This window comes from Rhipicephalus microplus, chromosome X (genome assembly GCF_043290135.1).
Source record: "Rhipicephalus microplus isolate Deutch F79 chromosome X, USDA_Rmic, whole genome shotgun sequence".
Taxonomy (NCBI): Eukaryota; Metazoa; Arthropoda; class Arachnida; order Ixodida; family Ixodidae; genus Rhipicephalus; species Rhipicephalus microplus.
In genome coordinates this window covers 137,811,617-137,824,248 of record NC_134710.1, presented here as the reverse complement: position 1 = coordinate 137,824,248, position 12,632 = coordinate 137,811,617, and the positions used below count along the sequence as shown (strand labels likewise).

Sequence of the window (12,632 nt, the reverse complement as noted above, 5' to 3'; positions counted from 1 at the left end):
CAAATTATCAGAGTCGGTGGGGTAGCGTACCCGTGTGCACTAGACGCAGATTATCGGATACAGTCGGTGGCCGACGATGTTGGCAAATGGTCTGGTCACTCCAGGCTGGCGCCGCCAACGACAGTACCAGCGATCAAAAACAGGGTAGATGGCCGACCGGTCTTCGAAAGATTGGTGGCAGTGTGAAAACACGGGCCTCGTCTGGCGATGTGGGGTGCTCAGAGTAGCAGGGGGACAAAGGACGGAGGGGTGCGTAACAAAAAGCGGTCGGGGAGAGCGGCAACTAGAGGGGCGCGGAGGCAGGGTCGGCATTTAACAATAAAAATGTATGGGCACCTCGCCGATGCCTGATCGGTGGTCGAAATCAGTTTCCCGGGAAGTCGGCAGACCGCTGACTCTGTTCGCTGTAACCGATCAGCGGCGCTCGGAGACGTTCCTTGTAGTGCGATTTTGTGCCATTGAACCAATGCATATTTTCACGGTCACGCGGATATTGTTCGTTTTAAGCGAAAGTTCGTTTTAAGTGGGGCTGTTATATGTGGGCTCGACTGTAGTTTTCGTTTTGTACCATGATAATGTGTCAAATACAGCTCTTTTTGGATATAAATTTTCTGCCACTAAACTTTCATTTTTACAAGCCGTTAATAGCTAATATTGCTCCACACTAAAGGTATAATGCAAATAACTATCAAGAAAGTGAATATACCATGTTTAAATGAACAAGAAAAAAAATGTAATATGAGAGGTCACAAAATTCCCGGCCTGCATTAATTGCTTACTCGAACTTTATAATAAATATATTAGAGATATCAGGTTTTAAAGAACATAATTGAACTCTTCATATATTAAGGATAATGTGACAAAAATTTCATCCAAGTCTGCTGATAAAAAGTGCCAGAAACACGATGACCGAATTCAAGAAGTTGCCAAAAATTGCACCTTGAAAAAAAACACATTTAAACGTATAAACAAAACATCATCTGTAGAAAGGGTGGTATTTTAAAAATAATTCATTCTATCATGAAAGCTTCACAATCATGGTTATTTTGTGCATGTGGCCTTGGTGAACTCCTCATGCCAAAAGCAGTGGCAAGCAGCCAAGTGACAATTTCTAAGAGACTCTAGAAATGAGCTCTTTTCAGTTTTTTTTTTAGCCACCTTGTGTTTTTTAAAAGCAATTTTAGACCACTTTGAGTATAACTAAAATCTTGATTTTCATGAGAGTAGAGAAACTAAACTTGTGAAAGCAAGTAAGAAATTCAGCAGATCACACGTACCTTGGGAATCGATGTTATGCAAAGCATGCAGATGGAATATGAATGCACTATAATTTTTTTTTAGCGAAACGTTACAAAGTGGCACTAAAGATATGCGAAAATGCACACACAGACATATGTTAAATAGCCACAGAAGTTTTATATAACCAGTTGTTCACAATTGCATAACCATGCCAAGAGCAACACGAATATTAGCTACACCAGAAACGATAAGGTGATATGAGTGCTGGTGCTAGCGAGGATGGCTCGGACATTGCAACATCAACTTCAACCGACGGTGCCTAACTACATTTGACATTAGCCCAACATGAGAGCTGTATCATAGGAGTACATATGTAATATTTATAAAATTGTATAGCCAACACTACAACCACAATTGATGTTTCACAAACATGAAGGTCTATTTGAAATGAAGTTCTGAGACCGGGCATGGCTCTGTAGTAGAATACAGTAGATCCTCAATAAACAAAAATCTCTTAAACGGAACTACTGCTAAATGAAACCATTGCCTCTGCAACGCTTGGTTTTTGGCTTATAGTCTGCACCTATGTTCACCTCTCAGTGAACGGGACTCCTGTTAAATGGAACATAATTTCCTGGTCCCTTCAGGTTCCCTTTAGTGAGAGTATACTGTACTTGATCGCCACACAAAATGCTGGAGTTCGATTCTTGCTGAGACCCCAACATTTATTCTTTGAATTTGTCGGGTCAACGGTGCCAACGTCAGCTTCTTGTTAACGCTCACACGCTAAAACTACCCATGTCAGTTCTCATCGTTCCTAGGTAGATATAAACTGCCAGTTCCCTTTAGTGAGAGTATACTGTACTTGATCGCCACACAAAATGCTGGAGTTCGATTCTTGCTGAGACCCCAACATTTATTTTTTGAATTTGTCGGGTCAACGGTGCCAACGTCAGCTTCTTGTTAACACTGACACGCTAAAACTACCCATGTCAGTTCTCATCGTTCCTAGGTAGATATAAACTGCCAATCGCCTGTGCCACATACCAGCATACCCGTGGCATATATTTGTGGCACATATTTGTGGCACATACCTGCCTGTGGGTATGTGCCACACATCTGGTGGAAAGGGTTTGACGATGTACGTGACCATATTGTGGCGTAATTGACCAGTCAGTCATATTCATCAAACCATCTTGCCCTCCCATACTGCTTTCGGTTTAGACCCAAGATAAGGGGGTGATCACAAGAGCACCCAGATGTAGGCATACGGAGGGACAGACTGACAGATAGGTGGACAAATGAACAGATAGATAGATAGGCGCTCAAAGTGCCTGCAGTACACAAAAAAATGCTTTGCATTTAAAATAACAATTATGTAGTTTTGGGAAAAGCTTGCATTAGAAATTTTGAGTAGCATCTTTCAAGCAAGTCATGAGCAAGCCAATGACCATGGCATTTTCTTTACAATCCTGAAGTCTGATGAACTAACTGATGATCATGGATTGTAAATAGAATATGTAAATATATGACATTATGACATTTTTCGATTACATAACTATTGCTATACCGAAATTTTTATAAACTGTAATACTGAGACCCATAGTATTTATTAAGATAACCTAAGACTATCCATAACCCATAAGGCCATGTGTCAGCAAACTGAACAACATATCATAATTTAGTGATCTTCAATTTCAGGACATGCCTCTTCAGCTGTTTATTCACCAGCTCTGCTGTTTTGCTACATATCAAGCCTGCAATTAAGCATGACCTACCTCCATTTAAGAAAGCTACGCTTGATATCCAATTCCCCCGTAACAGGATCAATCAGTGGATGGAAGATGGCAGATTCAAACACCAAATCCTGCACCAACGAGAAAGGAAAAATAGATAAAGTAACAGTATGTCAGTTTCCTAACAAGCACAAAATACAAGCCAATGAATTGAAGAATACTTTATAAACACAGGTGACACACAGCATATGCTTATGAAACTTGACTTACTTTGCAAAATTATTTTGAACAGGAATATTACTTTTAGCATTGTGTTTACTAGCAAAAACAAGCTTTGCATTTGAGAACTGAAACTGCAGTTTACATGCACTAGCATTAGTAAAGAATAATTTTACACATGAATCAACCCCAAGCTCAAGAGAACTTGCAGGTTATACCTATGTTACATCATAAAATGCAGCAAAACAAAAAATACTGTTTACATATATATACTCGTTAGTATTATAGTAAGGGCAACACACTAATTAGCAGGAGCAAACACCTCTGACTTAGGGTGTAGTGCCACATGGATCAGTGAATTCACGCTTTTTTTTTTCTTCCCCCTCTCTTTCTCAACAAGGTGTGAAAACTAGTAGTATAGCCAGGACTGCATACCAAAGAGGGGGTCCGACGTACCTCCCTTCCTCGTATATACAGTAAACCACAAAAGTTCACAGACCATGTGAGCATGCGCCAAACTGCCCGTCCGTGCTGGCTGCTGTCAACCGCAGTGCTAGGCTGGAAACAGGTTAGCTTGTTATTCACTGGTATATCTATTCTACTGCTGCGCACCACACAATTATTGTTGTCTGCACGTAAAGTGTATGTGCATATCTGCAGTGCGACTTTCACACTTCTATAAGGATTGTAGAATCAAAGCTATCACAGCGTGCTTGGAACAGTGTGCTATTGGGTACATATCACTCTGTGTAAGGTAGTCGAGAATTCGATGGAACACAGAATACCGTCTGGTCAGTTAGAGGCATTGTTAAAAAAACAGGCCAGTGACCTCTTTTTTCAGCACTTTGTGTAAGATATCACTTTGTGTATTTGACAACAGCTACGCAGATAGGCTGCCAAAGAGTGCATAGCGTTAAAAAAAGAAAGATAGAAAATGCTGGTGCCCAGTGAGAAAATAGACAAGTTGTAGATTAAAGGATTGATGCATCTTGCGCATACAGCTGTTGTTGATGGCCGCTGACATAACTGAGGTCTCGCAAAGGCCTTTGGCCACATAATTACGTGGCTTAATAACTTGTGTGGTTGACTGTACATGTGCATACCTGATCTTGTACGGTAAGTTTTTAGATTCTAAATTTCATAATGAATATCATGCAGTAATGATGCCTAAACTGCAATAACTTGACAGATTTCAACTTGAGAAAACCTAAACTAACTTTACTGATATATTCCATTTAACAATCAGGCCAAATATGCAAGCCTTCACATCGCAGTGAATTACCGAAAATTCATGAATGATTCTGATATTCCTCAAATTCAGCATATTTGCATTAGTAGTAGAAGGGGCCAACACTTCATAAATTGGGTTTAGTGTCACGTTTGGAAATAAAACGATGAAAATGAGCTGCAATTTCTTTTATTACACAAGTTGCTTTAAACCAAAAGTTTGTCGAAGAGCTAAGAAAATTATGCAAGCCTAAGCATGCTATGGGTAAACAAGCCTGTCAGTTCCAAATTCACGCATCTGCTTACTGCCAAAGCAGTCATTGCTTTGTTTTTCTGTAGCTTGTTTATTTTTTTCTTCCACTGCAACAATGTCTAAGAGCGTATTATGACACTAAAAATTTAACATGATAAGCACAGACAATGAGTTCTCATTGATATTGTGTCTAATAAAGAAAAGCAGCCCTTAAATTTACACTTCTTTCTATTATAGATTCAACTGCCGGTCAAGTTTTCAAACTTTCTTACCAACATTAACAAAAGTAGTTTGTTCAGACTCTCAGTGATGAAAGCGGCATTTTGCTTTTTGCAGAAGATTCTAGAGCAGAAAAAATGGTGTTTTGAAGCAGGCTTAAGTGTCTTCGGAGCAGAAAAAAATGCTATAGCTAAGGATTGCTTTTGGTGTTTTCAAAGCAGATACATGTTATTAACAACTCCTGAAGTCTAAAATATCACTGAACCATCTAATAAATATTTATATTTATTATTAAATATGTTGTATGCTAGTATGCAGCTAGTATACGAGCCGTATAGTAGCATCATTGAAGTAAATCATGGGGGGGGGGGGGGTCAAGGGAGTGCAAACTTCTTGTGTTCAGGCTGGGAAGGACAGCCGTTGCAAGTGTCCCCCTTGAGATTTAGCTTCAGCACGTGATATAATTGATTTAACAGTTTATTACAGTGCAATCAACTTTTTAAAGGCTTTTTATCAGTAACTGCGTACCTGTGTGAAAGGCCACTCAGCTGTGTGAACTATGAAAATTGCAAAAAGGTGAAAGAAAAAAAAAAGACCGAATAGAGCAATACAATCGCTCGAGCTTAGACCCCATGCTTGTTTTTAAAAATTCTATTTAAATATTTTATTTAAAATTTTATTTAAAAATAAACATACAACTCATATTGAAAATACGAATCGGCCACCATGGATGACCTGATGTGTCGCCCCTTGTGATTTTTCTGGATTTACCTCACTAAGTAGCATACTAGGCTGATAGTGTATACAACTTGCTTTTGGTTTCACTTAGGCTCACTGGGTGGTCCCATAGTTCAACTTCATTCTTTTTAGTTTGCCAATACCACTTTGGAGCAGGTTTAGAGCAGTTACTAGCAAATACTGTACTTTGGAGCAGCATGGAGCAGCATTTCTCTTTTGGAGCAGCTTGGAGCAATTGGAGCAGCACTTCAATCACTCGACTCCTATAAACATATCCACAACACACACTATTACAATTCCAAGGACTAATTTGGACAAAAATACATGTCCTCCTACCGGGCAGTTTCCATCGGGGTAGTTTTCCGGAATACGCAGCGTGAACCGAAACACGCCACCCTGATATAGGCCTTGTCGGATAAATAACACTCCATACCACACTGCAGAAAATGAGAGAATAATAATGACTACAATAATATCAACAAAACACAAATATGACAAAGCAAACATAGCTAACTGCTTTTAAAGGGACACGAAAGTGAAACAATGATTCAGTTTAGATTGATTATTGTACTCTCAAAACTCCAATGACCTCAATTTCCCCCTTGTTTGTTCATGACTAGTGGAGAAAACTGAGGTCCACGCTTCACTATTAAATTTCACGCTTATATCGCTGTGTGTGATGCCAAAAATTTCAAATTCTACTTTTTTTCTTTTTGGCAGCACTGGCTCGATAAAATTTTCTAAACTTGGCAAGTCAAATCTCTGGCCCTCTCAGAGGACAATGTACTTTATTTACCAATTAGGAATGATGTATGCCATGGCAGACACGGTCAAACTATACGAGATCGAAGTGGTTGGTACTGGATTTACTTTTTGCGCATTTTCTCACTTACCAAGCACCTTGTGGCAAGCGTGAGAATTTGGACATTGTGAAAAAGTAATTCCCTAACACGAGAAAAATACTAGTTCTCTTTAGTGTTACTCTAATTTTAGTGCATACTACCATAAAATTCTGAGCAAGCACCCTCACCGGAGTAAGTACCCCCAACCCCCTCCTTTACACCACCGCGGTGGTCTAATGGGTAATGCACTCGACTGCTCACCCGCAGGTCGCGGCAGCTTCATTTTCGATAGATGCGAAAATCCTATAGGCCTGTGTGCTCAGATTTGGGTGCACGTTAAAGAACCCCAGATAGTCGAAATTTTTGGAGCCCTCCACTACAGCTCCTCTAATAAGCATAAGGTGGTTTTGGGACGTTAAACACCAGACACCAATCAATCAACCACCTCTCTCCTTTTTTTTTTTTTTTTTAAAGATATGCAATATACATGAATGACAAAACAAGTGCCCCTAACCATTTTCATCGTTTCATTCACTATTTTGAAAACAATGAATGCATGTCTTCAAAACATTTCATTAGAAGCACAGGTGTGCATTCTTTATTCTGAAGTAGCTCTTCTTGGCTATCTAGAATTTTTCTAAATGACTGTGCAAGGGCCCGCCTCCAAATGTGATCAGATTATCGTTCACCGTAGGTGGCAGCGGGAAGGGGGGGGGGGGGGGATGGGGGGTTCAGGATTTTGCGGTAAACCATAAGGATGTCGAGCTGAACCCAAACCAAAGCTTTAGCCAGAATTAAACCCATATCTGAAATAGCGGTTCACAGAACATGCCTTATACCCGTGCCACACGGGCAGAAAAAATGGCATTCACCCCCGAATGCCTTCAGATTTATTGCCATTCGCGCGGTGCCACACGGGCGAACAAAATGGCATTCATCCGAATGCCATTCGAATGCCATTCGCCACCAACTGCCTTCGCCACAACTCAGTTGACAGAGAAATGCCTACTCTCGACGACACAGCTCGCAAAGTGCGATTTACCTGAAAGTATATAAAACAAATCATATTGAGCTAAAATGAAATTTCCCGTCTTTTATTTGCACTAAAGTCTTAAAAAGATGCTTTGAACGTTATACGAAGAAAATAAAGTATTGATAATGAAACGCATGTCAATTTTAGTGTATATTTACGCTGTGGATCTGACTAGTGTTGGCTTAGGTTGCTACGGTCGGCGGCAACGTTGTAAAACAAAGCAAGGAACTAAAACTTAGGACAGCGTAATACGCTTATTTCTACATTTCATGATTATATGATGTGTATGAAACTTGTAAATGCTTCTTAATTTTTTTTATTGCTATTCACTCAATGCTCACTTGGAAGGTGCTGTGATCGACATCATCAAGTCAAATGTCATTCGCCTTGGACGTGTAGCAGCGCCGGCGAAACGAATGTCATTCGGGAACTGAAGGCCTTCGCCACCAAATGTCATTTTCTATGCCCGTGTGGCACGGATATTAACCAGAAGCGAACTCAAATGGGGAAATGCAACTGTGGTCCGAAAGGTTGTCAGAGCATCGAACACATTATTTGAAGGTTGTTGGTCTGGTTCCCATAGACAGAAATTTTTCCTTTCATTTTCAGTCCTAATTACTACACTACAGTTAAAACACACCAGGCCTGCACAGAAGGCACAGCACAGTCACAACAAAAGCTAAAAAAGTGGCCTTTCAGAGCCTTTTCTAAATACTATTTGGGTAACTGCTACAAGAACACTTGTGGAGTACCTGCTATACCATTAATAATCATAATTTCTGGGTAATAGGCCTGCATTCCATATGCTATCCTTCGTCATTCTTCTAAGAAGCGTGGTATCGGATAAACACTTGCAAAGAATTTTAAGCCAATTGTTCATGCAGTGGCTGACAACGATGAGGAATTATGCTTGAAGTGGGCATGCTCCACAGTTAATAGGTGATCAAGAAAAAGCTATTGTAATGGATTGGTGCAGTGGACGACCCACTCGTTACACTATTCGTATTGTGTGATGCCTGGTTGTTCCATTGCTGTTCTAAAATGCATTATTACTCATATTAACACAATTTTTTTCTCAACATCAAGCCTGCCTAAGGCAAGTTTGCAAACAAGTCCCAAGCACCGGCGTGGCTCAGTGGGAGAATACTGGGCGGGCACGCAGCAGACCCGTTTTCGAGCCACACTGTGTGCTTAGTGTTTTTATTTACCGAGTTTTTTTCTTGTCTTATGTAATAATGGTTACGGACACCAGCAGCGGTGGCGAACAACTACAGTGTCGCACGTGACCCGTGTTGCGATCTATAATAATAGCTTTCACTGTAAAACTACAAATAATGTGCCCAATACATTCCTTCAGTTCATTGTCTATTAGCTTCATTAGACTGTGTCAACTTAGTCATGCCACTCCTGAGGCCAAAATCACCTCGTGCTAGAAGGCAGCCTTCCCAAGCACAACCTTTCCTTTTTGCTCTGCACATTCACTTAAGTGTTCTCATTTCAGTCATAGGTCTTCTGTATCTTGCAACAGTATCGCAGAAATCTCCTGCATTCCATGCAGTATCACAGTTAAGTCATGTCAGTGGCCTATAATATTTGAATTGGCTGGTATCAAAATATCAGTTCGGATCTTTGTGAGTTATTATGATATAATATTGGCCAGAGAAAACAAGAGAAAATCAGATCCTACCCTGCTGGAATAAAACAACAATGCTTATAAAGAACTATATAAAGACACATTCTGACACCTTACCAAAAGCTGAGCTGGCTGATGGCATCACATACACTCCAGACAATTGCTGTTTCATCAGCAGCAAGCTAGAAGTACAAACAAAAAGAAATAAAGCAAAGATCAACATGAAATGCCTTTAATACTACCGAAAACTTACACCACATAAAATCTTTTTTATTTTGTGTTGACTAAACATAAAGCTTCCAATCCACACACCACTAGCCTACGTTAGTGCATGTGACATACAATTGTATTCAACAGCATCCACAAATGTGCCGCTCATTCCAAATGAAGCATAAACATGGTGTAAATAAAAGACCATTCCAAATTCATGAAGGTCATCCAAGAGAAATTAATTTAATGGGCCCAGAAGCAAGCACATGGAAATCATTGAGGCTACTAGTCATGTAGCTTAGTGGCTTTAGTGTTGTGCTACTCAGTTTGATTTTGTGGGCTTGACACAGACAAAGATTAAGATTTTGTGTAAACGGAGAGTCTGTCACTACAATAGTGATTAATATTGAACATGATTGCACATATGCTCAGAATCACTGATAAGGTGTGGTGGCCACAAACAGGTAAGGTAAAAAAGCACCAGGAGCTCTTCTCTCTCTACTAACCGGCTCTTCCGTCACCTACTCAACTCCCTCACCATGTGGGAAAGGAAAGAGAGGGCAGTGAAGAGAAAAGAATAAAGTCAGTTAAGAGTTGAGACTCACTTTATCGGGTTGTATTTCTGTACCACACGTGCATGTGTCCCAACAAATGTAGTGGCTCAATCATAAGCACTTCAACAGCACAGTGAAAGCTGGGAATGATCACATGAGTTTGTGATGTACTGTGCACTGCAAATGCACACACATACTTCAAGAAAGAAGAGATCCATCCAAACATCCCCCCAGCCCACATCATTTGATTTGATATCTGGGGCTCTAACATCCCAAAACTACATATGATTATGAGAGACGCTGTAGCGGAGGGCTCCGAAAATTTCGACCACCTGGGGTTTTTTAATGTGCACTGAAATCTGAGCACACGGGCCTGCAGCATTTCTGCCTCCATTGAAAATGCAGCCGACATTCGATTCCGCGACCTGCAGGTCAGCAGCCGAGTACCTTAGCCACTAGAACCCCCCCCTCTCGACAGAATTCAATGCCAGCCACATTACCTGTATCACACACACCACGTGTTCATAATGCAAAACTAAAGCAGAAAATTGGTGGAGCTCAGTTAATTTAAAAGACACTTCAATACCACCACCCCCTCTCCTTGTAGAAAATTATGGCCACATAACTTCATTTTAATGTGGTTTTATTTCATTGCTAACTAGTCATGTTACAAAATAGTGCATTGTAAAATGTAGTAAAAAGTACTGTTTAGTTATGATTTCAGTTGATGGGCATGTTACCCACCGGTCAGCAGAATTAAAAAGTGTTTACTTAAAAGGTATTTAAAACTATTGGAATCAATCATTGTTCTTGACCATTAGATGAAAAAGAGAACGTGCACTAAATCACGAAGTGCCAACAAAAAAGAGTTATGCACGCAAGACAATACTTACTATTCAGACATGAGCGAGTACTCGAGAAAGACTCGACTGTATGCATGACCACCCTGATTGTCATGTTCCACGGGCTGCAAGCATCGGCCCCCAACACGCTCAGGTGTAGCTGGTAGCATCTTGCGACTCTATACCAAACATGAAGCATGTTACTAGTGATTCAATTTTGGTAAGACAAATACAAGTGGAAAGAACACTTGACGGAGGCAACAAGATAAAGCTTAATTCAACCGACAATATTCCAGAATGGACCACAAGTAGTGCTTAGTATTATTGTAACAAGCAGTACTAAAACATTATGACAAGGTCAAGAGTGTTTACACTATCCACACTATGCTGTTAATTTGTACAAACATAAGCTACAAAACCTGATGGCATGTGGTTGAGCATGGCCTGCAAGGGGTCACCACATACATTTCAATGAGCAAGATATACAGAGCACCCCTGCATACATTACACACATATCACAGCAAGGTGAACCTGTCAAGCACAAATCACATAGAGCAGAAATGGCATGAACCCTCCTCATATAAAAGTAACACGCTCTAAAGATTCATTAACCTACATTAACGCACCACTACCACACTTGCTTTTCTTACATAGGTTGAGCTTTATCTAATCATATGGTCTGGTGACTTCATAAGCTTCCACAGTATTTAACAACTGTTTTGCATGAACCCTGCACTTGCGACGTTAAGTTCCAGATATTGCCAGACCGACTTATTCCAAGGTTCACATACGATGTGGACCCCAAATTGTGCATATAAAGATATTAAAGTGCTCATAAGGTTACTTTACAGCTTCCCCTCAAATAACATTACCATGATTGTTTTCATTACAATCTGATATTTCAGAATTCTTATAAAAAACTTTATTGCTACTGAAGCATCAAAAACTCTGGGATTTCAACTGCTGAAACCACAGTAGGGTGTTAACGCAGACTGCAGGAGAAGATTACATATTAATTTTAACCACCTAGACTTTTTGAATGCACACTTAAACTTAAGAGAACAGTAAAGAGAATAATCTTTCTTGCAGTACTAAATTACTCTTTCACAATGCTGAAATGGCATGCTTGCAGCAAAAAAATGAAACGTGGTAGTCGAGAAAATGTACGAAAACAAAATGTGGGTGACATCACCACCACGAAGTTTCACTCCAGTTGCTGTGACGTCATAGAATCTGATGGCATCTACAAGAACATAAGTAGCTCCGATCAGTAAAAATCAAGAACAATGTCCTCTGAGGGGACTGTAGACTTAGAATACCAAGCTTCAATGAATTTCGTTCAGCCAATGACACCGAAGTACAAAAATTTCACTTTGAAATCTATGATGAGGATTTTGTCAAGGAGATTTTGGTGCAAAATTTATGACTGATACTTTGACCTCAATTTTCTCCACTATTAATGTACCTAGAGCAAAATATACCAATCTACACAGATTCGTTGTTTCACATTGGTATTCCTTAAAGTACATAGGTGTTCTTGCATATCATTTCCATTGAAATGCCACCACCATGGCCAAGCATCAAACCCACATCCTTGGCCTTAGCAGTGCAAAAGATAGCTGCTAAGCTTCGATGGTGGGTGTTCCTGAAGCACTTGTCACAACAGAAGCTTTGTCGGTAACTTTTCAGAGTATTACATAACTAACATTATAAACATGTGTGCACTATCATGAAGCAGAAAAAAAAGACTAATGCTATGCAACAGATATTTATCAAGCGCCTCAGCTCAACCGAGCAGGCTGAGTATACGTAACCAAGCTGAATTATATGCCGCTATGATAGCTTAAGTACAGTAAGGTGTTTAACATAGTTGGATCAAATAGCTAA

General features: G+C 40.0%; 1 protein-coding gene across 3 annotated transcripts in view; it reads right to left on the bottom strand.

The window, feature by feature from the left end:
* The window catches only part of LOC119176537 (AKT-interacting protein), an 83,751-nt gene that overhangs the window by 30,971 nt on the left and 40,148 nt on the right, over positions 1–12,632 (bottom strand). For 2 of the 3 annotated variants that reach the window (XM_075877836.1, XM_037427878.2), the window contains exons 3-6: positions 10,797–10,924; positions 9,257–9,321; positions 5,968–6,068; positions 3,018–3,106 (exon numbers count right to left, since the gene is read on the bottom strand). In XM_075877836.1, the coding sequence (XP_075733951.1) occupies positions 3,018–3,106; positions 5,968–6,068; positions 9,257–9,321; positions 10,797–10,924 (383 nt within the window). The remainder of the gene's footprint in view (positions 1–3,017; positions 3,107–5,967; positions 6,069–9,256; positions 9,322–10,796; positions 10,925–12,632) is intronic. The other variant, XM_075877837.1, reaches the window with a different exon arrangement.